Source organism: Actinia tenebrosa, unplaced genomic scaffold, assembly GCF_029948245.1.
Source record: "Actinia tenebrosa isolate PJP-AT-01 unplaced genomic scaffold, QUT_ActTen_1.0 PGA_scaffold4__44_contigs__length_22323623, whole genome shotgun sequence".
Lineage (NCBI taxonomy): Eukaryota > Metazoa > Cnidaria > Anthozoa > Actiniaria > Actiniidae > Actinia > Actinia tenebrosa.
Genome location: NW_028292581.1, coordinates 4,835,183 through 4,861,586, shown reverse-complemented (window position 1 = coordinate 4,861,586; position 26,404 = coordinate 4,835,183). Strand labels below are relative to the sequence as shown.

Here is a 26,404-nt window from a genome sequence, read left to right as displayed (position 1 = left end):
ATATTTCGGTGTATTACAAGTGCTTTAGTTTAAAGTGTACATTAGAACAGTGTAGTAGTATGGTTGCAGAATTTTTGTATGTGAGATATAAACATTTGAAATATCAATATGCAAATGAGATGTAAAATTCAAAAAGAGATAACTAGCTAAAAACTAGTGTGAGCTAGAATGTGTTACATTTTGGGGGTTGTTCAGCAATCAAATCATACCAATATCTTTAGGAAATAACCTTAAAGTGTGACAAAACCATGTATTTCAATTATAAGGATGATTTGCAAAATGAAAAAAACAGCAGTTATAACTTTCCACAGCAGCATTTTTGTATAATAAATTAGTCTTGAATTTACATCATCTCATTTGCATTTCGTTATTTCAAATGTTAAGGAAAATTCCACATAAATACTGCAACCATACTACTACACTGTTCACATATAAGTGATTTGGAAAATAAACTTTTCCCCTTGATATACACTTTAATGTATTCAGTGCATCGGTTAGCTTCGGTGTAATTTAATGTTTTTCCATTTCAGACCATGTGTCATTCCCTAGAGTGTAATACGTGGCTGAAAAGGGAAAACGTTTCACCCAAGATCAATAAAAAGGTATAATTACTGATCTTATCAAAATCCATTCTCGTTCGTTGATTGGGAGAAAATCACAATAGGCGGACCAAGTCATTTCACCAAGCTCCAGACAAGTCCCCCTTCCGATGAGGACGTTCAGGTTTGCTTGACACGACTGGAAGTTGTTGAGTGAAAAACTACGTCACGTAACTCCAATACATTCCCCTATAAACTATACACAGCAACCTTGTTTGGGCTTCCTGCGGTCTGCATATTCTTCTTAATACCCGGCCCCGACCTTCCACCTCGAAAACTTGCTTGTGTGCAGTGCTTCGAAGTGCTGGATCAGAATAGAGGAAAAATGTCTGAGAAACGATCCAAACAAAGAAATAAAGGTAGAAAATTTAACATTATAGCTATTATTGTTTATAAATCAATGCTTTACAGTGAAACCGAATGTTTCTTTCCCTGTGACGTTGCAACATTGCGTTACAATATTGGAATGTTGATTGGCTGGTTCCTCTGAACAAGTTGCAACAATCGCGAGCAAGTTGCTCTGAAAACTGTAATATTGTTGATAACGAAACGAAACGAATTATAGGGATCATTGTACTTTGCGAAACGAAACGAAACGAAATAAAATCTTTTTCTTACATATACCTTCATGTACGTAAAAATATGGAAGGCCGTTTCGTAGTCTTTGCACTTGTAGCTTTTCAAAACACTTAACAAAACACTTTCTACAACAGATTTTCTTCTGTATCCCGTTTCGAAGTGCTAACCTTGCGATTCTTCTTCCTAAATCTCTTGAACCAGAGGAATAACCTGACTGATTAAGCTGACTGTCGGTTAAGCTATTTCCTAAGCTAGGCGCCATTTTGAATACCACAGGGGCCCCAGCAATGAGCTCATGCAACACTGCATATAAACGTAATAACCCAACATATAAATTGGCCAAGGTGCTTTTGATCACATTTCAAAAATAACTTTCTGATTTTTCCAGGATTGTTATCGGAAGTCCAATATGGGCTGTTTTGTGTTGCATGATAGATTGCTGGGGCCCCTGTGGTACTCAAAATGATGAAACCAGCCTCAACGAGCCAAAACGAGCAAAATAACGAACCACAACGAGCACCAACGATCCACACAAAATAATCAAATACCACCTTTCATTAGGAGTTTATCCAAAAAAAACTTCCAAAAGGAAATCAAAACCGTTTTATTAAACGATCTTAATATTAATCGCTATGATACTGAGATCTTCAAACTTTTTAAGTAAGTCTATCTGTAATGAGCTATTTTTCATTTTCTACTCAGTGAACTACTTTTCATTTCCTATTCAGCTCTTTGTACTCTGATATTAACATTTATTTATTATTAACATATAAAGACATCTTTGTAAATCTACGTGTATATTCTGTGAATTTAACCTGCCTAGACTAGCTTTAGCTATATGCAGGTTATATAGTTTTTCTTTTTTGTATTCTTTTATTCATCAATAAAGTTAACACAACGATACAAAACGATCTCAAAAGTAAACAAGACCAAAATTCCACGCGCAAAATATTGAGTAACCGAACTTCCAATTTTACTCTTGGTTCTTGCCTTTTTACTTTTTTTCTTTGACATGTGCTCATTTGGTGATCATAAAGCTGTAAATTAGCACGTAGCCTTGTACTGAAACCTCTGCGTGTGCATGACAAGACATTAGCATAACTCGAAAGTGGGCTATCAAGCAAACTGGAACCGCAGATATTCTTCATATCATGTGTGTCTTGTCGAGCTTGGCATTTTATTAATATTAATTTTTGTTGCTCTGAGATTACTATGCACACAACTAGAAGCTGGATAAATACATGGTTGTTGTTTTGCAAAAGAAACGTACCAGCACTATTTTTGGCCCATGATTTCATGATTATTAGGTGCATCAGTTCTAGAGAGTCATCCATCAATGTGTTTGTTAACTCGTAGAAGAAACGTACCAACACCCTGCAGTTCGTCCACCTAGTCTGGTCCGTCTCAATGAGATAGCTCACAGCCTCAGCCTGGATTTGTCCGATGGAGAACTTAAGGAATTTCAAGGTTTGTATTCACTAATATTATTCATCCACACACGTAAACCTATTGAAAGCGTCATTTACATCGCTAATGAAAAAAGAAGAGCATCTTATTTACATTGGAGATCAGTGCAGTCACGCTGGCAAAAAGAGTGCGCAACTCCCTAAAACATGCCTGAAGCACATTGTTTTCGTAGACGAAGCCTTCAGGGATGACACAGCGCACCAAGTTTGGTGGTTTATGGAGTTCTCCCAGCTCCACAAAATAGCATGAGTAAATACGGGATGAAAGACTTTCAAGCTCCCAAATACCAACGTTTATTCTCTGAGCGCTGTAGGAATACTACATCATTTTCTGGAAACATTCTTTTTTTTTTTTTCATTCCCATTGCTTTTATCCAGATGTAATAACGAAGTCACTCGAGACTACATATCAAAGGTTGCACGATTTGCCAGATCCTAAGCTACCAGTAAAATACCCTCGCACCCAAGGTTACCGCCCGACTGCCCAGTAGAATCCATTGAACGCCTGGTAGGTATATAACAGGCTTTAAAACAAACTATGAGTAGGAAGCGACTGTGTTCACCTACATAAGTGTGCAGGTAGCTAGCAGATGATTATGTAAATACCTCCATTATGTTCACCTACATAAGTGTGCAGGTAACTAGCAGATTATGTAAATACCTCCATTATGTTCACCTACATAAGTGTGCAGGTAGCTAGCAGATGATTATGTAAATACACCTACATAAGTGTGCAGGTAGCTAGCAGATGATTATGTGGAACCTCCATTGTGTTCACCTACATAAGTGTGCAGGTAGCTAGCAGATGATTATGTGGATACCTCCGTTATGCCACCTGTTAGAAGACTTCTCCGGTATTTGCCTTCTTCTTGTACTTGAGTGTTTCATACAGCATGCGAAGTCACATAGTGACTCCTTGACGCATGTGTGACGTTCCTATTCCTTCGAATTGAGGTATTGGAGATGTGATATTTCCGGTTCAAGAAATGGAAAACTCCAGGGAAAAACAGTGGCCATCAAAGATAACATTCCTGTAGCGGGCATACCAATGATGAACGGATCGCGGACACTTGAAGGTTTTATCCCCGATATAGATGCAACAGTCATTATTCGTGTACTCGATCAAGGTGGACGCATTCTTGGTAAAGCAACATGCGAGAACTTTTGTCGCAGTGGTGCGAGTTTTACGTCTGCAACTGGACCTGTGCTTAATCCAGTGGATCGTACGAAGATGTCTGGAGGTTCATCTTCTGGTTGTGCAGCTGTGGTGAGAAAAATACAATTGATCAATGATCTATAAACTCTGGCGAGCTACTTAAATATGTATGTTTGGAGAAAATGCGAGTCGGAAATGAATATTGAATAGCACGTTTTGCTGCATGTCGATAATTACAAATGCAAAAGTAACAACTTTATTTAGTTTGATCTATTATTATTTATTATTATAAGTTGTTTTCTTGTCTCGAACCATGCGTACAGAGGCTTTATATGACGCGACACTTTATCAGACAACAATACTCTGTATGCTTTACAATTACCTCTACCAGTTTGGTTCAACCCCTGAACACACCCTCACGCTCGCACTTTATCGTTGATATCATTTACTGAACCAATAGGTGGCTACAGGAGAGGTAGACATGGCTATAGGAGGTGATCAGGGTGGATCTATTCGCATACCATCAGCTGCATGCGGTATTGTTGGATTAAAACCAACATTTGGTCTGGTTCCATATACTGGTATTTCATCTATGGAAGCTACACTTGATCACACTGGACCTATGGCTAGGACTGTCTATGATACTGCATTACTGCTTGAGGTAAGTCTCTTAAATTCGTGTTTATCTATGTTGCCATTGTTGGTAGTAGGGTCGGATCCAGTTTGTTTAGAGGGGTGCACAACCCATGTTTTAAGAGGGGAGCACCGCCCAGGAATTTTTAAAGAGGGGAACACCACCCAAGAACGTCTTAGTGGCGGAGCACCATCCAGGAATGTTTTAGTAGGAGATCCACCCTTTATCATTATCATTAGGGAGTGCACCCTATATCATTAGGACGTTCACAAACTCAAGCACCAATAATTCAGTACTGCAGATATCAGCTCATCTAGAGGGCACAATTCCTGCACCCCATCCCAAGATTGGCGTTCATAGTTTTGCGCCCTATAATCGGACCTGCCTGCTTCCTGAAAAGAATTCATTTTCTGTTTAATGTCTTGCAGGCGATAGCTGGGTATGATGACAACTTGGATCCCCGACAGCCTCAAGGTTTAAAAGTACCAGCATATACCAAACAGGTTCGCCGAGTCGTGCATAAGCTCCGGCTTATCGTGACCGTTGTCGTTTTATTGCGCTCGCATATTACGCTCGTATATTACGCTCGCATAATACGCTCGCTCTCGCAGAGCTCGAGGTCGACTTGGAGAAAGTCTATACCTAAGTCTTTCATGTATTCCAGCTGACAGGTGACATCAAGGGTCTTCGTATTGGTCTCGTCAAGGAGGGTTTTGATCCCACTTTTGAGCCAGACGTTAATCAGCTGGTCAAACAATCAGCAGAAAGACTTGGTGAAGTAGGTGCAGTTGTCGAAGAGGTATCGATTCCTTGGCACCTGGACGGTAACTGCTCAAATCTGTATACATAATCACCTAGCATTCGCGATCTTCGATTAGTATATTCCTGCACTTCTTCAGCCAATGTAGCACAGGTGTAAACCCTGACTAATAAAGTTGTTATTATAAAGTACTGACGTCATGTCTGCCAGCTGTGCAAAGAAGTGTAAGAAAACTACAATGCAAACTTGAACGCGTTTCATCTTCCCTTCCATGTTTGCTTTGTTTGCTTGCGCTTTGCTTGGCACACCTCAACACGTAATGCATTCATGAACGGAGTACGGAAAGCTGTGCTGTATGTTAATATCAATTGAATTAAAAGTTTCATTTCTATCTCTTTTCTCTAGGCAAAAACATTTGCACTGGTATATTCATGGAAGGATGCGACCGGACCATGTTCGATGGTTATGGTAAGTAGTTCGCTTTCTTTGAAGTCACTGAGTAACCCCGATCAGTTCGTACTAGATAAATCCGTATACCCTGGAAGCTGTGGTGGCGCTTCAGTCAGACCTCCCCTTATGATCCCCCCTTTGTGCTTTGACTTAACTTACAGGTGCTGGCACAAGTGCTCGTACATACTACGATACCCATGCACAGCAAGCAATGGCAAGAGGAATGAAGAGCCATCCTAATGACCACCCTCCTACAGTTACAATGCCCCGCTTAATTGCCAGGTACCGGTTGAATTAGTAATTCTATCATTATCAAAGATTGGTGTGAGTGGACATCAGATCTGCGTATTGACAGTGCTTTGAGATTGATTAGAGGCAATAAGAGACGGTGCGGTACAGCAAGAGCACTTGCCTGACCTTTGGGGTCTTGGGTTGTATCTATCTTCGTACCGTTTGTATCGCTTTGATTTAAAGGCACGGCTGCCTTTCAAGATGGCACAGGGAACTGTGAAGGGGACTTTTCAATCGAGAGTTAACCTTAAAGACTTAGATCTGTTCGGAGGTTTTTTAAAGCTCGATAAAATTTGGTGTTTGGTTTGTCAGTTGGAGATTTTGAGACGCACTTTTTTACTTAAGGTTGGGTTGCCGAGTGCTCTGTCTTGTCTGTTTGTCCGTCTGTCTGCATGATTTCCAATTTTCAAAGTTAATACTATTAAAATTGGGTTAGGTATCTACACGAGGATTACCATGGAATCTTTTACAGCAAGTCACAGAATCTCAGCCGTGAATTAAGAAAAGCTTACGACGAAACCTTTGACAAGTTTGACGTCATTATCATGCCAACGATTCCCAAGAAGGCTCCCAAGGTGCCCAAACCAAACCCTTCATTGGCTGGTGAGTGAGTTAAAAATGAATAAATATTAGTTATACAATGGTTTCGAGAGGCATGCCATGGAACACCCTTCGAGTCTGATGATGCTTCCTTCTTTTTCCACCTTGTCCTATCAGCCTTTGAAGTTCTTGAATGTGCCCCACTGTTGGCAACTCTTGAATTACCTATTTTCCAGTAGCTTACCTATTGCAATCCTTTGTTTTCTCTTAGAATTTCTGGAAGCGGCGTTTGGATTGAATCCCAACACGCGGCCATTTAATGTGACTGGTCACCCGTCCCTCACCATCAACGCGGGATTTTCTGAGGGATTACCTGTTGGGATGATGATCACTGGGAAAATGTTTGACGAGTCTACTGTACTGAACGTAGCCTATGCCTACGAGAAGCTGAGAGATGGAGTCTAGATAAAGAAGACGAACAAGTTGGGGAAAAAGCACTTCTTTTTGTCACACCTAGAACTTAGGACCTTCGAAGAAATCCAAGAAAACAGGAAAATTCTAAATTATAATACTCGGAGAAGGGAGAATCCTTAAACAAGTGTAAAGGCAAATCGATTAAAAAAGTGAAGGGTGTAGGTGTTGTGCCCCTACGATCAGAACATTTCGAAAAATTTTCATGTCAATCAAATATAAATTATAGCCAACTATTTCAAATTTCATGGAGAAAAAACTATACAATATGTACTATATATCTAAATATGAAAGAATAATAAATAACTTGTGTCTTTCTTAGATTTTATGATTCACCTAGATTGTGCTCTAGTTTGATGTATTCACTGCATTCGTTCAATAAGCCTCTTTAACTTGACGGAATTGTTTTCCCATTTCCGAGCGCGTGTCATCCCAACGCAAGGACGTCTAAAATGGGAAAATCTTTTAGCCATCTGCAGATAAAGAAGTCTATGTGCGACAGAAAGACGACTAACGTGACGCAAAGAGCCAACACAATGGTCACGCTAGAAACTAGTCTCCTACGCAGCCGCTCGGTTAGTGTCGTCACGCAACGCTCACTCACACTAATAGCGGCTACAGATCGCTACATAGGAGACTAGCCAGGAACGTGCTTAGCAGAAAGATAATACCAATCATACAATTTCAAATACATTGTCTTGTCTGACCTAGCAAAGGTGCGGCATTCTTCATAAGTTCTTTTGCTCAAAGCCCCTTCGTCCTTGAAAACGTGCTTGTGGCTACACACTCAAGAAGATCATGTCTGAGATACAAAGTAACAAAGGTAGAAAATATAACATTTTGAAGGGCTGTTCCTTATAAATGAACACTTTATAAAATGCAGACGCGATGGATAACACACATACTTGTTGGGCACTGAATCAGTGTAGCAGTAACATGGTCTAACGACATAAATAGCTAGCGTGATGTAGCACAATAGTTATCTATTTTATAGATATCTGTCTACAATAGGGTCATGTTCCAAGCTCAGGACAAACAAACAGCTATAGTCTAGCTGATTATAAATTATCCGTCGTATATGATATTAGCATATTGAAGTCTAGCTGCAAAACATTTATGAAGCATGATTGGGTGTCTGTCTCAATCAAATCGGGTCGTAGAAAGGTTTTCTAATTCAAACGGCTCACTGCAGTTGAGGTATATATTGGATCGCAGACAAAATACCAGAGAACACGTAAAGAGGATGTAGGTCAATTGTTTGAGTTTGGATGTTGTTCCTAGACTTGTTGCACGAAGAAAACCTCCCAGACTTGTTGCACGAAGGAAATGTTCCAAAACTTGTTGCACGAAGGAAATGTTTCTAGACTTGTTGCAAGCGAAAGGAAACGTTCCGTAACGTTCTGGCTTTCAATAGACTACTTTTACAATAAATCGTATATCATTTCATGCATGCATGAAATAACGAGTGCTTCGTACGTTTTGCAACAATCAACACTTCTCTATTTATAAGCTACGTAAACGTTCTGGGCTCATGTACTGTGATAGTGTGAACAGTTGCGTGACTATGATGGATTATTGCCCTCTGCAGAATTTAGTACGGCTTGGCAAAGAAAATCCAATTAGGATGCACGCCGCCAAATGTCCATCTAAAAGTTGAAAATACATCATAACATTTTATAGAATGTAGATTCCTTTTCTGGGACATTGATTAATTTTAAAAAGGGAACAGTTATTCTTTCTCACCATTGATACATTAGGGCGAGTATCGCAAGCCTATTGACTGGACCTGCCAATGCTTCTCCACTAAACTGGATGATGGATATACTTATTTCACTAAAGTTAGTTAAAGTTAGTCACCTGAAAAACTACAAAGCTCCGACCAACAAGGATTATGGGTAGATACATTTTACATGTTTTAACCGCTTGATAACTGTTGATGGACTTGCACATCTTTAACCAGTTAGAGTCTTACCTCTTCTGAGCATCCTTAAACTGCAGTTTGTATCAAAAAAATTTTACTTGTTTGATCAATGAAAATCCGGCTTCCATAATTCTCAGTAATCTTAGATTTTTTTTTTTTTTTTTTTTTTTTGGTGACTAACTTAATTGAAATAAGTATAAATGTATTGTGGTTGTTTTGCAGAAAAAACGTACCAACACCCTGCAGTTCGCACACCCAGTCTGGTCCGTCTCAATGAGATAGCTCACAGCCTCAACCTGGATTTGTCTGATGGAGAACTTAAGGAATTTCAAGGTTTGTATTTAATACTAGTATCTGACTAGCATTTAGTTTTACCCCAATATTCATTAAACGCATGAAGTCCATCCAAAGCGCCCCTCCAACCTTTTGGGCATATGGGGAAAAAGGAGCATCTTTTTTCCATTGCAAATACAAGTATGCATTTTCGCGCGTATTGTTGTTCCATTCTCTACCAAAATGGTCCAGATTTTCCAACAAGATAGCATGACTGAGCAAGTACGGAATAAAAGATGTTCCATGCAAGTACCAACTTTAGTTGTCTTCAAAGAGCGCATAACGAATACCAGTGGTAGCATCTTCATTGTCATCATTTTCTGGAAACATTCTTTTTTCATTCCCATTGCTCTTATCCAGATGTAATAACGAAGACACTCGAGACTACATATCAGAGGTTGCATGATTTGCCAGATCCTAAGTTACCGGTAAAATACCCTCGCAGCCAAGGTTACCGCCCGACTGCCCAGGAGAATCCATTGAACGCCTGGTAGGTATGCATCGCTAATATTGCACATACAAAAATTACAAAATCCATTTCAATCTGCTTAAGGGCTCAATAATATTGGTGATAGTTTCTCATCACAATCAAGTGACTCTTTTCTGCATGGGAGCAACTTACTGCTTGTGAGTGACTCCTTACTGCATGTGACATGTGAGTGACCCTTCCTGTATGGGAGTGACTCGTTCTTACATGTGAGTGACTCCTTTTACATGTGAGTGACTCCTTCCTGCATGTGAGTGACTCCTTCCTGCATGTGAATGACTCCTTCCTGCATGTGAGTGACTCCTTCCTTCATGTGAGTGACTCCTTCCTGCATGTGAGTGACTCCTTCCTGCATGTGAGTGACTCCTTCCTGCATGTGAGTGACTCCTTCCTGCATGTGAGTGACTCCTTCCTGCATGTGAGTGACTCCTTCTTGCATTGAAGGGATTTCTCCCTGCATGGGAGTGACTCCTTACTGCATGTGAGTGACCAATATATTTTATCATTTCTGTTTAGGTATTGGAGATGTGACATTTCTGGTGTTGGAAGCGGAAAACTCCAGGGGAAAACTGTGGCCATCAAAGATAGCATTCCTGTAGCGGGCATCCCTATGATGAACGGATCTCGGATACTGGAAGGTTTTATCCCCGATATAGATGCAACAGTCATTACTCGTGTACTTGATCAAGGTGGACGCATTCTTGGTAAAGCAACATGCGAGAACCTTTGCTGTAGTGGTGCGAGTTTTACGTCTGCAACTGGACCTGTGCTTAATCCAGTGGATCGTACAAGGACGTCTGGAGGTTCATCTTCTGGTTGTGCAGCTGTGGTGAGAAAAATACTATTGATCAACGATTTATAAACTCGGGCGAACTACTTAAAAACATATCTTTGGAGAAAATGAGATTTGAAGATAAATGTTGAATGATACGTACGTTTATTGTATGTCTATAATTGTAAATGCAAAAGTTTTGTTCGTCTTGAACCAATAGTGGTGGTTAGAAGTACTATGAATAGCATCTTTTAACAACCAAATCAATATTAACTAAAAAGTTACTATTAGCAATTAACCAGCACGAGCTGTGTACTCGCTGTAGGAAGAGGTTTTACGAGTGACTTGGTAACTGACCATCAAAACTGAAAATGCTTTATTCAAGCTTTTAATTTGCTTTATTTTTTTCAAGGAACTTGATGGCATCCTTTTGTTTGCGACAGAAAGCGTACAGCTTATTTGGTAGAAGTTCTTTTCGATCTTACATGAGGTTTTTAGCTAGAACAAATTGTGGTTTGAAAACGATTAAATTAGATCCCATTTATCTCATAATTTTCATAAAATCTTCCGTAGAAACCCACCTCTCCCATCCATATCAATTACCTCATTCTCACACGCGGTCGTGTAAAATGTTATGAAAACCAAGTGTTAACATCCTTGGTGTGTTTTTTTTAATGACATTGCTAAGGTAGCCACAGGAGAGGTAGACATGGCTATAGGAGGTGATCAGGGTGGATCTATTCGTATGCCATCAGCTGCATGCGGTATTGTTGGATTAAAACCAACATTTGGTCTGGTTCCATATACTGGTATTTCATCTATGGAAGCTACACTTGATCACACTGGACCTATGGCTAGGACTGTCTATGATATTGCACTACTGCTTGAGGTAAGCGAAACATCAATAGATAACATAGATTCGAAATGTCCATATCAGCGCCTTTCTCCATGTACAGATATGGGTCCTATGATGACCGCCGGATGAATGGATGAAGGATGAATGGCACCCCAAATTATTATTGCTGTTCTTCGATTGGATAATCGCTGCCATGTTGGTACCATTCAACAAAAGATTTCTCATTAGCATCCATTGTTTATCGCACCAAGATGGCCGCCATGCTTTTGTCTCTTGTCTTTCTTGGAAATGCTTGCAACCCATCAATATAAAAAAGGGACATGTTTTTCAATCCAGATCTCTTTTTTAATCTGCGGTTCTTGCTTTTAGGCACTAGCTGGGCGTGAGGACGAAGGCCTAGATCCGAGACAGCCAAATGATTTGAAAGTTCCTGAATACACTAAACAGGTATGTCATGAAGACAACTTGCTGGAAACAATGAAAAACAACCTGAAATCAAAAACACCACCCAAGGATTCTAGCTTATTAAATGCTATAATACTTCATAGATATTAGCTCCTGTTTTCTTTTTTCATGCATTAGATTACCTTATTTTTACCCTTGTACCTGTCCCCGTCCTTGTCCCTGTCCTTGTCCTTGTCTTATTTCTTCATGTGAAACTTCTTTTTTTCTTTTTCTTCTTTTTCTTTTTCTTTTTTTTTTTTTTTTGCTTTACCCGTAGTTTCTCCTTTTTGGTAATTGTGTTTAATATATTCCAGCTGACAGGTGACATCAAGGGTCTTCGTATTGGTCTCGTCAAGGAGGGTTTTGATCCCACTTTCGAGCCAGACGTCAATCAGCTGGTCAAACAATCAGCAGAAAGACTTGGTGAAGTAGGTGCAGTTGTTGAAGAGGTGTCGATTGCTTGGCATCTTGATGGTAAGTTAACCTAATTTTATTTGGCTATGTTTTCTCGAAATCAATAGCGTCTTCTACTCGAGAGAAACAGTTTAGTGTAAATCATCATTCAGCAAGTAGTTTTTATCATACCTGATTAATATCGGAGATCGGCGCCAGATAGTGTTTAAGGTAACTTCTTTCTGTCTCCTGCAGGAAAACACCTTTTTACCGCTATTTTCAAGGAGGGAGGCAACCGCACTATGTTCGACTGGTACGGTAAGTATCCATCTTTCACAATCGTAGGTCCTCGAGATTTGTGCCCAATTGTCTCTGAACCAATGGTAGAAGGGTACTCAGTAATGGGTGTCAAGGAACTTGAAGGAACTCTTTGTCAGGACACACAGTGTAAACACACATTTGGAACTTCGTTGCTGGCAATCACGTGATATTCTGCCAATAAGATTGAGTTATTTTGGTACACGCTGGTCAGAAACGGTTTGACTATGTGTTCGGTCTTTATGAGGATACATCTCATAGACCAGTGTCATTATACAAACAAAACACTATCATTAAACCTAGAGTGGCTTCATCGACTGACAGCACTGTACCGATAAAAGTCTTTGAATATCGTTACCTGCTCTTGCACTTGAACTATGAACTAGTCTTGTTAATACTTACAGGTGCTGGCACAAGTGCTCGTACATACTACGATACCCATGCACAGCAAGCAATGGCACGTGGAATGAAAAGCCATCCTAATGACCATTCTTCAAATGTGATACTGCTACGTCTTTTTGCCAGGTACGGTGAATAAAACCGGTGGTTCTTGACCCTCATCCTTCTCCCCTCTCCCCTTGGGCCCTCCCTTGGATCCCCATTGCTTTGCCATTGACGATAGTGCTGAGATCATTAGTTATTATCTGGCCTTAGGTACCTACATGAGGATTACAATGGAATCTTTTACAGCAAGTCACAGAATCTCAGCCGTGAATTAAGAAAAGCTTACGACGAAGCCTTTGAAAAATACGACGTCATTATCATGCCAACGATTCCCAAGAAGGCTCCCAAATTGCCTCCGCCAAACCCTTCATTGGCTGGTGAGTGAGTTAAAAATGAATAAATATTAGTTATACAATGGTTTCGAGAGGCATGCCATGGAACACCCTTCGAGTCTGATGATGCTTCCTTCTTTTTCCACCTTGTCCTATCAGCCTTTGAAGTTCTTGAATGTGCCCCACTGTTGGCAACTCTTGAATTACCTATTTTCCAGTAGCTTACCTATTGCAATCCTTTGTTTTCTCTTAGAATTTCTGGAAGCGGCGTTTGGATTGAATCCCAACACGCGGCCATTTAATGTGACTGGTCACCCGTCCCTCACCATCAACGCGGGATTGTCTGAGGGATTACCTGTTGGAATGATGATCACTGGGAAAATGTTTGACGAGTCTACTGTACTGAACGTAGCCTATGCCTACGAGAAGCTGAGAGATGGAGTCTAGATCGACGGATGAAGCAGGAGTATCAAACAGGAGTATCTATTAGAGATTTGAACTTTGATAATAATTTTGTCTCTCCGAAATTCAGGGAGAGACTGGTAACCAATTCGTAACGTAAAGGATTGTGGGTCAATTCGTTCGCCGAGTTTGTCCGCCTTTTTGGTCACAAGATTGAGACCATGATAGACTCTATCTGGGAGAATCAATATTTTTACCCGACCTATTTCTGTGGGCCTGAATTGAGTAACGTGAGAAAGCGCTATAGTTTTTTGCTCGCTTTACTGATTTCAGCTTTACAATCTTTTGCAGTATGACCTAGTTACCAGTCTCACCAGATTTCGAAAAGCCGAATAATAAATAACTGTAAAATCTAAAGAGTTTTTGAGTGTTTCTTTTGTAACTATAGCAAGCTTTATTTAGCACATAAATTCCATTATTTTATCGTTCTCATTGCAAACAGCATTTCTGATGCAACAGGAGTCCACTCTTAAATTCAGTTAACAATCAGTTCTCGGCACGCGCCGCACAGAAATCAAACTGAGTAAAATTGTTTGTTTCCTCAAGCAAATTAGTTTTAATATAAACCGAACTTTCGGGCATACTCGCCCATCCTCAGGGTACAATGGAATCAACGGTAAAACTATCACGATTATAAACATATATGCGCGTGCTACACACGTTAACAAACATTAATTTCGCGCGCTCACATAAACGCTTATCAGTACAATAAATCAAATATAAGTTGCAGATAATCAGTTCAGACAGTTTTCTGCCAGAGTGTCTATTAAATATATAGCGTTTTTGTTCTTAGCAATGTGCCGTGCTTCAGCCCATTTACGTTGATGCCATCTGTGCCATCTCTGCTCTGTCTCGACCACTTGACTTCAATTCGAGCGTTTATGTAAGCGCGCGAAATGAATGTTTGTTAACGTGTGTAACGGGTGGGGGGTAGAGGAGTGGGAATGGAGAAATTACATAATTTGTAGGAGGAAATACTAGAATCCCCCTTCTAATCACTTAAAACCTGGAGAAAAACTCTGCTCTCTCTTTCGAAATCATTTCATAGTAAGAAGAAAAATGCTACATAATACTTTATTGTTATAGCTAGATAGCAGAAAACTGACGTGAAAAATATGAACGAGACTTTTTCCTTCGCCTTTTTGCTATTACTGATCTAGTCTGTGATGTTGTATTGTGCTGTTGGATTGTGCTGTTGGATTGTGCTGTTGGACTCGGTGCTTTCACAGTATTTTGGTACAACATGTGACAGAGATGAAAGGCAAATGCTGTAATGCTAAACCAACCTTGATTCCCAACTAAGGGTGTAACAATCTCGTTCTTTAGTTCACTTTGTAATTTATGTTTGAAAGCATAGCACACACACAAGGTTAATTAGCGTATTATCATGGTAATACTAATAACTATGAACTAGGGATGGGCTTTCTCATGCATAATGTACGCTAGGGCGGACAGTGATTCTAATAATTTCAATCCTCATTTCTTTTCAACCCACCCACTATTGTGTACTGCATAGACTATCTGATGTTCCTCCTTAAATAACTCTAAATCCGGTCTGATATTAGTCTGAATCAGTTTCAGGTGTGACAACCATGTTTTAGTGGTGAAATCAGTGGGAGAGGAAAGATGTGGTAAAGAAAGCGAGTATGCATCATATATATTTTTGCTTAGACCATGATCATCGGTTTCATATGAATAAAAAATAACCCAAACTGTCAAATAAAATATTGACGCCAATGAATCCCTGCCTTAGATCGGAAACGTTGCCTTAGCAAGCCTTCTAGTTGGGCTAGTGCATATCTGTGACAGGAAAGACACAAGGATAAACCGCAACCTTAGCTATAGAAGACGGCAAGGAGCGAAAAAAAAAAAGGTTGATCAACTTGTAAATAAAAGGATGTAAAAAAGAAAGACTTTGATGTTGTCCTGCTGATGTTATCATCTTGCATCGAGAAAAGACTGTATAGTGTCTTGCTTGCTTTCGTATTCTGAATAGGTATGATGAAAAATCAATGAAGAAAATCGTCTTCGCATAGCGAAAAATCATGGGAAACAAAAGAAATAAAAGAAACGACCTCAGCTAGAAGAAGACGGTGAAGAGGGGGGAAAGGTTGATAACTTGTAAATAAATAATCCTGTTAATGTTATCATCTTGCATCGAGAAAAGACTGTATAGTGTCTTGCTTGCTTTCTGAACAGATATGATGAAATGAAAAGAATCATTTTCACATAGCGAAAAATTCATGGGAAATCGAAAGAAATAATATATAAGAAAAAAGAAAAGCCTTTCCAGAAATCCAACCTCACTTGAAGTTTCATTTTATTCCAAGCAGTTTTCAAATGACGCCAGATTGTAGTTTTATCATTATTCTTGCCATATTTCTTCAGGGTGCGATAAAATTGATTATTTTTGTGTGCGTAGAATAGAAAGGGCATTTTATCTATAGAATGTACTGACACAATGTATTTCCCCCCTGGAGCAAACACCGCAACATTCCTGTTTTTCAATTATATCATTTATGCTTTTTGAAAAGATGTCATTTGTTGGCGTAAAAATTATGGAAAATCAGATCTTGACTCAAATATGTGGCGTTTTTGGATCGAATTCAATATGTTCTATATAATATTCAGCAAACTCGGTTTGCTGCCTATTTCTACCACATTATTTCAGCATGTTTTGTAAGGTATACTCGTTGCGTTGGCCTCAGTTGAACATGTCTCGCACATGCATAAGTCTCTTTTCTATAGAGATAAATTAAGCAAACTGATCTGTTATTGAGAAGCTATTCAATTTGTGCGCTTCTTGCAGTAAATACTTGCTACGTTGGAGGGATGAAAATGGTTTCCAATTGAATTCTTCCTAGAAAGATAAATTGAGCAAACTATCTGATATTTGCAAAGCTATTTCAATTTGCGCTATTCTCACTACGTTGGGGTCGATCAATTTAAGCTTGAACAAATGGGAGTTTTAAGAGTTAAATTACAAATACGATCTAATGTTTTATATTTACAATTCAATCAGGACTGACATGTCGCTCACTACTACGATCGAGCTACAGCCGGTTGTTGATAATTGAAACTTCAAGCAATGGAAATTCTAAATACCCGGCGGTGGTTTTAACCAGTTGAAATGAAAACATAATCTGATGTTACCAATACAAGCTGGTACAACATCCATTTTTTACGGTATTCCGACATGTATTCTCGGTAGATTTGTTTAGCAATCACATTGTTTATAAGCGGATTCTGTCTTCACTACTAAAGCTTAGAAATGAGTAGATAGGCGTTAAAGGAATAACTCTGCTTTTAGAGGCAAATGTTTACTTTGACTGGTGTATACTAAAGCGTACAATCTCAATTTTAACCATTTTTTCAAATTGAATTTTACAATATAATTTAATGTTTGATTGAATGCATTGTATACGACAGGAAGAGAAAACCAATCCTAAAAAAAATCGTCCGGAAATCATTCATGCTTAAGCTGTTCTCGATTTTTTCAATTACCTAAAATGGGCCACCTATTATGACAATAAACATTGTATATATATATTACATTATGTGTTAAATTCCATAATCGAATTTGGTGGATTTGACGAGATTAATTCCACAGCTGTATGCAGGATGGTCCACTTGCTGACTAGACCGCTCTCATTCAAGACATCACTTGCTATAGGAGAACGTACAACTACTGACGGAGACCATGAATGCTATCTTTCTTTCGACCTTCATGATACTTTTTAATGTCATCAAGATTATATCTTAGATTCATTCATAACAGCCGATTTTATACGCGCGCGTCTTCTGCTGCACTGAGCCTACAGATGGAGAATCGAAGACCTCGATCGAATTCAGAGACTTGTTTTGGCTGTAGATTTAGATGTATATAGAAGTAGAAAGCCGAATTTTCTAGCAAGGAGTGAAGAGTTTTTATATAATAAACTAATAAACATTTTACAAAAAAATTGTCAAAATAAACTATATTGAAAAGATGCCATTAATTTTGAAAGATAATCAAAACAGGTTCATTCGTACACGGCTCTGTTATCGGTCAAATCAATTTATTAAAAACACATATTTGGCCTTTGTTGGTATTTATAAATACACTCTATTTGTGTATTTTACTTAAAGCTTATATGTCTACCTTAATCTGTGCAGAGATCTGTGGATACCATTCAGTTTTTTACAACTTTTCAAAAATCCTGACGCTTATTTTCCTATTTTGTGATTAGCCTGTTCAAGATTAGAGTTCCCAGGAACATTTACAGCAAAAACGTGCAACAAACCAAATCAAGTTTATTGATCAGTTGTTCTAATAGGATGATAAAAGATTGCCTTTCAACAGTAAAACGATCGCGTGCCCTTATCGACCTCTCAAACCATCCGCCTACTAAAAGACCCAAGCCCTTGTTACAATGACGGCTTATCAACGCGCTTGTCATCAAATTATGCTTATCCATCATCCATTCACAATCTTGTTTACACCTTTTTAAATCTTCACTTACTTCAGCTACTCGCCAATCTAATTAGCATTCTGCCTCGAGTCAAAAATATTAAAAAGCGAGCAAAGGTTGTCTCCATAAGCGCGTGATGGAGCGTCGGATATATTGGCCACGCACATTTCTGCAAGGTTAATGCCGCGTGACATTGATAACCGAAAGATCTTGGTTTATATTTACACGTGTCTTGCTGTGTGGCAGTTTCTAACCAAAGGACTTGTACGAATAAAATGAAATTTCTAAATAGACGAGCCGGAATAACGCTATCTCCTGGCGTGTTTCTATAACAAAATTAGCTGGTTTTGGCAAAAGCCTTAAATAGGTTCATTTGTTGGAGTAGTTTACTCTAGAGACCTGCTTTTATCTCCTGGTGGGATGTTCATATTTTATTTCAGACAGTATATTTTCGACCTTAATGGTTCAACCGGATGGAGTATGTTTTATTTGACGTTGGCTGATAATCACTTATGTAAACGACCAGCCATTCAAATCCCTCTGAGCCCAATACTGTGGCTGGTTGGAACGCCACGTGATTGAAAACAAACTACTGGACTGGAACGAGAATCAACAGTGGATCGGTAATGATATGATGATTATTGCACGATAAAATATGCTGACAGCAGCTGAGGACGTAAGGGATTGAGCGTATAAATATTGGCTGTGAGAAGGAACTCTGGTGAGAAGCAACGGGAGATTCTTCCCAATCCATTCACCTCAACGCACGCAATATAACTTGTGAGGACTTGTGTCCACTAGTCGATGGATTCATTCATAATAAGCCGATCGATTTGGAAGAGATGAGACAAAATAATTTATGGTACTTATAAGTCCACACGAGCAATCGTGCTTTCCTGTGAAAAACTGACCTTAAAGTTTCGAGATTGAAGAAACTATCACTCGGTTGGATAGCTCAAAACCTCAGCGAGATATCTAGGTCTCTCGGTATAAAGCTGTAGTGTTTTAAGATTTGTATGGGGTTTGATATTCGTCATGCTGCATGGAACTCCTGATAAATACGACGTTTTCAGCTCCATAATGTCATGTGCTGCTGAAGCTTCTCGAAGTTGACACAGCGTCTAGGTCTGATGGTCTCTTTTAGACGTCTCATTGTCTCGAAGTTATGGACGATTCGACGAGGCAAATGGCTACAAATATTACTTGCCTTCCTAGTATTTATAGGAGTTAAGTTCGTATTGCAGGATATTACTCGAATCATAGGTACACCAGAAGTTGGTAATGCTTCACCGAATGTACACGATGTTCAAACGAAAGGATTAAACCAAAAGAATTATAAACTTGCTTGGTTAGGCCACGAAGATGTGAATTTGAACGAGAAAATAAGGACGAAAGGAAAACACGGTGTACGGTACAAAGAAAACCATGATGAATTATCCATTAACAGTGATGACCAAGCAGACCAAAACAAGTCTATGTACACAAAGCGAAAGTTTATCTTTGCTTTCCGCTATTATGAACAGCTTGGCAGAGCCACAAACAACCTTTTAGCATTAACATCTTGGGCAAAGTACAGAGGCAGTTTAGTCGTCTCGCCGTTCGTGAATAATTCCAGAATGTCAGGCCTTAGTAGAGGGGTCAGTCATTTTTTGCGGGCAACCTCTACGATGCGTTTTGGTCCCTTGGATGAATATTATAACGTACCTAAGCTGAATCAAAACCTACAAAAACATGGTTACGGGACTCTAGCAAGCTTTGTTGATTTTGAAAATGAATGTCATCATCGTCTAAATATTGTGATCCATTTTTTATACTCCGATCCCGATTCTTTAAAAGATGCTGCAGAATGGTACAGGAAGACGTTTAAAGAAATGAGAGTTATTTATTCAAAAGCCAAAGTCGATGGCTGGCTTCCTTGTCCTTTTGTTCGTCATTCACGTCTTCAGAAACAGCTTCGTTTCAAAGTTAGTCGATATGTATGTGTTGATCCAGACATCATTCGCACGCCAGAAGAGCTGGAAGAAAAAGTAATTCAAGGTCGTCAATGTGTTGGGGTAGTCCTATGGAAAGGTACCGGCAAAAGTCGTACCCATTTTCCACTTGCTTCACCTATATCTCATCCGCTCAGTCCATCGGATGTTGACTTTAATCCCACACTTGTGAAAATTGCTAAAGACTTCGTTCGTGAGAAGATCGGATCTAATTTTATTGCTATACATGTACGAATTGAAAGGCATTATTCACGATTAGGAATGAACGTCACCTACCGTTGCATGAAGAAGCTCATCAATAGGATTACGGAGGCTCGCAAACACTTCAAAATCAACAAGATATTCCTAGCTTCTGATCTACCTGTGTATGGCTCGGATACATTCAAACCGCAAGATTCGCTCCTCAAAGATCGTGAAGTGCTCTTAAATTTCTTATTGAAGGAACTCGACTTCCCGATTACATATAAACCTGTTCAAATCTACGATACAGGTTCGATTGCCATTATAGAAATGAATATCCTTGCTGCAGGGGAAAAAATCTACACTTTAGGAGGAGGGAATTTCCAGGAATGGATACTGAATTTATTTCGTAAAAAACGAGGGGGAAAATCGAGGAATATTCATCGATTATGTGAACTTACATAACACATTACAAGAATTAGAAAATATCAAAGAATAAGCACAACATAGCTAACTGGGTATATTGGGTTGAGATTACGACATGTTTTCATTCAAAATAGGTTTGGAATTTAGAAGTCAAATCACATGTTTATCGACGGGCACATCAGTTTACACATCCAGACATCCATCCCATTCTTGTTATTATATTCATTCACTATTTGTTTTTCCAAGGATTGCACATAATCTCATACAGTAAGGTTCGTGCAGTATTTATGGACTATATCGATTGATGTCAACGATATAGGCAATCAACAAAGCATCTTCTGTAGTTTTGACGTATTTTATGAATTTTTCATATCCTTGTACTAAGACTTTTTTTCAGATCATGAGGACGACAGAATCGAAAAAATTCCCTCTGAAAGACCGCGGTAAAGGCTACTTTCAACATGCGCTTTGTTAGAATCATATTTTCGCTAAAAAATATATATATATAACTTAAATGCTAAATGCAAGAAACGAATGAATGCAAAACAGATGTAATTTAAAGAAAAAACCAAAATTGTAATTATCAAAGGAATAGATTAACATTTCATAAAAAATCAACTTAAGTTAAAAGCTATTTTTATGGAATTTCGGATGTCTATATATTTTCACAACGAATTCTATATGATATGGAGATTAATCTAAATTATGAAGAAATCTTTGAGAGAACGTCAGTTCGTTTGAAAAAACAGGGAGAATTAAGAAAGGACGATAGGAAAGAGTCTCAGATCCTATAGACGGGATTTACGGATGCAATGTTGTGGAGCGAACCAACATATTTTTTTTATTTCGGAAATAGAATATTAATTCGTTTACATTTTAAAAAAGCTACAACATTCATCGATGAAACCCTTCTATCTAACATTGACTGGAACAGAAAAGGATTTGGGGTCTAATAACAAGCGATTCAAAAAGGAATTCACCTAGCTTAGAACTATCATTGTTTCGCCCCTCATTATTTATATTATCTATTTATATAACTTTCAATTTGGTGATACGTTTGTATTTAGGATAATTCTTTATTAAAAGATGTCATTCATTCGAAAATAATGAAAATGCCTGATGGTAGTCGAGTGTTTTTGTGTTTTCTTTGGTTAATGCTACGTTAATCTTGGCGAAGCCTTTGATAATGCCGATATGGGAAACTAGTCATTCTAATTTTAAAAGCATTTTTAGTGGTTTGAATTGGAAAAGATTTTGGTCCTTATATTTTTACAGTTTGGTGTATATTGATTTGATTGGTCTCAATAGTAGTCCCTAAAATGTTTCATTAGAATTGGACCGGCGTTCATTTTGAAGCACACAACATAATCCAAAAGTCCCTTCTATAATGGTTTATTTGCACATGGAAGAGAAAGAGGGGCGCCAATAATAAGGCTAGCGCTTCCTGAAATAGGATCAACTGTTAAAACACTAGAAAATTAAGAACCTAGCTCATGGATGATATTTGCCGTGGAATTTATCACCTAGGGTACCGCACGTGCTGGATGTTCACTACAGACTTGACGCCACTCGTTTGATTATTTACCAGTGACAAGAAAACCAAAATTTCGTCAGGAACTGGAAAACAGATCGAAACCATTATCGGGTAAAATCAGACAACAAAGCAGAAAGTAGACCCTCAGGACTGAATACTGAGTAGCTTGCAGAAAACCGATAAAATGCCAAATATTTACTTGGACGTAAAATCTAGTGATATCAATGAGACTATAGAGGGGTGGGGTTTTCAAAGGAGCTAAAACTACAGAGCCAGAGAGAGAAGAAGCAGAGAGATAGACACCTAAAGAAAGGGAGAAATAGAGAGAGAAAGAGACTCTAACACAAACGAGTAAGTCGAATATTTTCTAGCGATCACTAATAATTTTGTCACTGACATCATTTGGCCGGCGGTGAATGCTTCAATTCTGCTGAAGAGGAACAACTACTAAGCCGGATTAAAAGCCTGAGCCTCACTTTTATCAGCGCAACTGAAGCTGCCACCAGCAGAAAATAAGCCTCATTAAAAGAGGGGCTCATTAAGCTCACCCGTTCCCATTAAAAAGGACGATTTCAAGCTTGCCGGTACTTTTCCTTGTCAGTCATTTTTCATCTAAATGACCCATCGAAATGGAATGTTCCTGGCATTTATTTGAACAGCTTATCATACTAAGGCACATCTGATTTTAAATATATTAAAGGATAGAAAGATAAAATTAAGTGGAATGATTATCGATGAAGCGAAATGGATACATGTATACATAGAAACTGATGACTAGCAGGTGCAACTTTGAATATCGCCAAAGAAAATACATCGCCTCGTTTTTTTTTTCTATTCAAAGTATAACAAGAGCGGCGATATCTAAGATCTTGTCGCAGAGAAAAACCTCTTGAAGTCACGACGGTCGGATATCATCCTTGGAGCCTTTAGGCACTCCACGTTGGAATAAAGAGCTTATAGCGACCACAATGCTTAAGGCTTAATTCTAGGGGGTCTGTTAATAGAGCCATTAAATCTAGCTAGCTAGCCATGTACAAAGAGGGTTTTGAGCAAAGGGTGATTAATGACTGGAGACTTTTTGTACAGATTATCGTACGGTGGTATTACTATACATTACGATATATTCGTATTCCCAGGCCTAAACCTCATTTTCGAATAAAATTTTTGCTTTGGGTTAACACTTTGATTCCACTTTCATCGGTCATCTCCAATTCCAAACAAGTTAAACTTTCTGAATAACAAGATTTAGCCTTGTACAACAGCCTTTCTTCAAGGAAATAGTTTTCGGCGCTCACTGCTTGAATACGAAAAGAATTCTCTCTTAATATAATTTGACACACGTGTGCGACACACTAAACATTTTGCGCTCGAGATATGATAATCCTTAAAACAAACTTAAATTTTATTCTTAAAAAAATAAGTTTGATAAACATTTATTAACTCGTTTGAACTACCATCAGTTCAAGGGCAGAGTAAGTGAAGCGGACAGCACGCGCATGCAGCACATAGCACGGCCTTGGCACAGAAAGATCTATTCGAGATCCAGCCATTGGAACTCATTTAAACATGCAGCAGGAACATGCAGGACAAGCTGGGAGAAAATCAATCTCCGAGCTTGTCCATTATTATAACTGACTTCATTGTTTTCTATTCATCCTGCAGCATCACAAGGATGTTTAGAAATGTTAACAGATATAAAAAGTATAAAAAAAACAAAACAAATTACTTATCAAATACCCAGTTTACACTTTCGAGCTCGTGATGAACACGCGTACTTGTACGCATCCGCCGGAGAGGTGTTTGTACAAGCTAGTATTACTTTCAGTTAATTCAGTAGAAGTGTGAACTTCTCCTGCATGTCTATAAGTACAAAAATGAAAATCATCATTATGTTATAGAGAGTTAAGCCAATATTTTGACTAATTTTTAGAAAAAGATGAAATGAAGGAAAGAATAACAAATGAAAGAAAGATAAAGAAGAAAGAAAGAAAGAGCGAAAGGAAGGAAGGAAGGTACGAACAATGATTAAGCAAGATATCTCTCTAAATAACGTCCATATGAATGCAGTATTCATATTTTTCATGCTGTGGTGCAAGGTATCTTCGTTTTTAACCTTTTGGGTTTATATATCTTACACACTCTACTTAATTTTTTTTGATAATCGTATTTTTTCCTTTTTTTTTTTTTTTTGCATTCATTACTTGTGGAAAATGAAAACTTTCAACGACGAAACCTTTAAAGGAAGCCGAAGAAAGAGGAAATCGAGGAAAACAGATAGAAAATCTGTAAAAAAAAGCAGGTCGAAAAGAAAACGAATAACAAAGCAAACGAGGTTCGCAAAAAAAAAAAAAAAAAAAAAAAACCCAAAGCGAAGAAGACAAAGATATCATAGTTATTGTTGATGTTTGGTAGGACTAAATATTTTCTGTTAGTCATCCTCTCCCACGGAGCTTGCTGTGCCTTGCTGTCCTGCTGGGAGAAACTTTGGCTAATCCATCTTATTCTACGCGGTGCATATTACCGTTATGGTAGATATATAATATATACATACACATATGTTTTGTCTTGGAATGCTTGTAAAGGTGATTTTTTTTGGCCGCAATAATCAAAGTCTACCGATGACATAAATTGATTGGCAATGCGACGTAAGCAGATTTTTTGCCATAAATGTTTAGTGTTCAAATCATAGCTTAAGGCTTGCTAAGGCCCGTTGACAGAGAGCGTTTAATGCAACTCTTGTGGCAATTTGCATGAGCTGTACGTGTCTAAATAGGAGCCATAGTTGCGATGCGAGCTACACTGAGAAAAGTCGCAACAGAAATAATCGCAAAATTGCCACAATACTTGGAAAAACTACAGTAAACAAAGAAAAATAAGTAAAAAATAAATAAATAAATAAATAAAAACGTGAACACAACTGTCTTGGTGAAGTCTTCACTGACATGATTCTTGCAAGTTCGAAATTAAAGCTAAAAACTCTGCGGCCTGGACTGCTGTCGATGGCTTGCAATAACATTTTTTTTACTTGAAGAATCACGCTCAACTGGCGATCAACAAAAAGGAACAACGCGAAGCTATTGGAATTACTAAATATGGACTACACCATGCTGTTGCGCAACAGACCGATCCATGTCTATAAATAATAGAGGTCTGTCCATAAACAATAAGATTACTTTATACTAATAACTACGTACCGTGTTCAGGGCCCACCCATCCATGTAATAATAAATTAGACACGAGTAGAAATATTTGTTTTGCGATAAAACTCGATATAGGATCGCGGAGATCGCGGCGAATCTGCGTGAATTTGAATTTTAAAAAAACCTCTTTAAAAAGTTGGAAAAAAGGGAAATCGAAATACAATACGCGTACGACTTCCTTGAGTATATTATTTTAAGCCGAATTTAATAATTTCAATCCGTCAAGCTTGTCACGCCGTGAATTCTCATTGTTTGTCGTGTTCCGGTAGGCAAAAAACCACAATGTTCATAAAAAATAAATTTTTGGAATATTCTCTTGCGATGGAATTGCTAACGCCTTCAAGCGGCGTATTTCATCCCCTAACCCATCCCTCTTCCCCAAAAATGATAAAAAATCAATTATCTGTATGAAATTGCTTCCTACGTTCGACCATTTTTGATTCTAGTCCTCTAAGAGTGTTATAGACGATAGAGTAGCATCAAAATCAAAAGATAAGAAAACATAAGACATCAATTGTTTTACTTGGCGTTAAATAAATTTCGAAACGCGTCCCACACGGAAAGGAGTGATTATTGGGATTACCCATTGTTGACACAAGCTACAAATTGTTTGCTGGTTATAGCAAGGGTTAATCATCTATGGACTAGGGCCGACTTACCTCTCCCTTAGGCCTCGGCCGAGCCTCCTGACCAGTCTGTAATTCCACCCGGGATAGCGGTTTTGGGGTCGAACTCTCCCGCGTAGCCTATACTAAGTCCATACGACGGTTCAGCACTCGATGTCTGGAAGTATGGTCCTCTCTATAAATCAGAATACAGTAATCCCCAATCCAGTTTACTTAGCAAGTAATAAATTAAATGGGCAAGTCAAGTCATTTTTAGCATTTATCGAAAGGATAACGAAATATCACTGA

At 38.6% G+C, this 26,404-nt stretch overlaps 3 protein-coding genes and 2 long non-coding RNA genes across 6 annotated transcripts; 3 read left to right on the top strand and 2 right to left on the bottom strand.

Annotated features, from left to right (window-relative positions):
• Positions 1 to 494: 494 nt before the first annotated feature.
• On the bottom strand, positions 495 to 1,462 carry LOC148906912 (uncharacterized). The gene is made up of 2 exons (XR_016121183.1): positions 1,224 to 1,462; positions 495 to 903 (listed from the first exon to the last, which is right to left on the bottom strand). It is a non-coding gene; the product is annotated as an uncharacterized LOC148906912 (long non-coding RNA).
• Positions 863 to 7,267, top strand: LOC116298326 (uncharacterized). Its single transcript, XM_031706732.2, is given in 11 exon segments — positions 863 to 958; positions 2,535 to 2,645; positions 3,023 to 3,152; positions 3,599 to 3,911; positions 4,261 to 4,461; positions 4,863 to 4,937; positions 5,099 to 5,258; positions 5,600 to 5,662; positions 5,806 to 5,926; positions 6,372 to 6,538; positions 6,747 to 7,267. Coding segments are annotated over 11 exon segments (1,569 nt in total). The 5' UTR covers positions 863 to 924; the 3' UTR covers positions 6,941 to 7,267.
• On the bottom strand, positions 1,768 to 8,876 carry LOC116298328 (uncharacterized). 2 transcript variants are annotated; one of them, XR_004197321.2, is made up of 2 exons: positions 8,690 to 8,876; positions 1,768 to 3,906 (listed from the first exon to the last, which is right to left on the bottom strand). It is a non-coding gene; the product is annotated as an uncharacterized LOC116298328 (long non-coding RNA). The 2 variants fall into 2 exon arrangements; XR_016121184.1 differs by lacking the exon at positions 1,768 to 3,906 and adding an exon at positions 7,798 to 8,592.
• On the top strand, positions 7,550 to 14,065 carry LOC116298327 (uncharacterized). Its single transcript, XM_089037165.1, has 11 exons — positions 7,550 to 7,769; positions 9,090 to 9,200; positions 9,561 to 9,690; positions 10,204 to 10,516; positions 11,148 to 11,348; positions 11,685 to 11,762; positions 12,074 to 12,233; positions 12,408 to 12,470; positions 12,875 to 12,995; positions 13,125 to 13,291; positions 13,500 to 14,065. The coding sequence occupies exons 1-11, from the start codon at positions 7,745 to 7,747 to the stop codon at positions 13,691 to 13,693; spliced, it is 1,563 nt and encodes a 520-aa protein (XP_088893291.1). The 5' UTR covers positions 7,550 to 7,744; the 3' UTR covers positions 13,694 to 14,065.
• Positions 14,066 to 18,463: 4,398 nt separating this feature from the next.
• On the top strand, positions 18,464 to 21,881 carry LOC116298317 (uncharacterized). Its single transcript, XM_031706719.2, has one exon. It carries the CDS (start codon positions 19,290 to 19,292, stop codon positions 20,793 to 20,795), a length of 1,506 nt encoding a protein of 501 aa, XP_031562579.2. The 5' UTR covers positions 18,464 to 19,289; the 3' UTR covers positions 20,796 to 21,881.
• The last annotated feature ends 4,523 nt before the right edge of the window (positions 21,882 to 26,404 follow it).

Bases quoted from the DNA above. Each gene is read 5' to 3' on its own strand.
- LOC116298317 (XM_031706719.2), top strand. From the start codon at position 19,290: ATGGTCTCTTTTAGACGTCTCATTGTCTCGAAGTTATGGACGATTCGA.
- LOC116298327 (XM_089037165.1), top strand. From the start codon at position 7,745: ATGTCTGAGATACAAAGTAACAAAG. The intron at 11,763-12,073 runs GTATGTCATGAA...AATATATTCCAG, and splicing joins TTCCTGAATACACTAAACAG to CTGACAGGTGACATCAAGGG. The intron at 12,234-12,407 runs GTAAGTTAACCT...TGTCTCCTGCAG, and splicing joins GATTGCTTGGCATCTTGATG to GAAAACACCTTTTTACCGCT.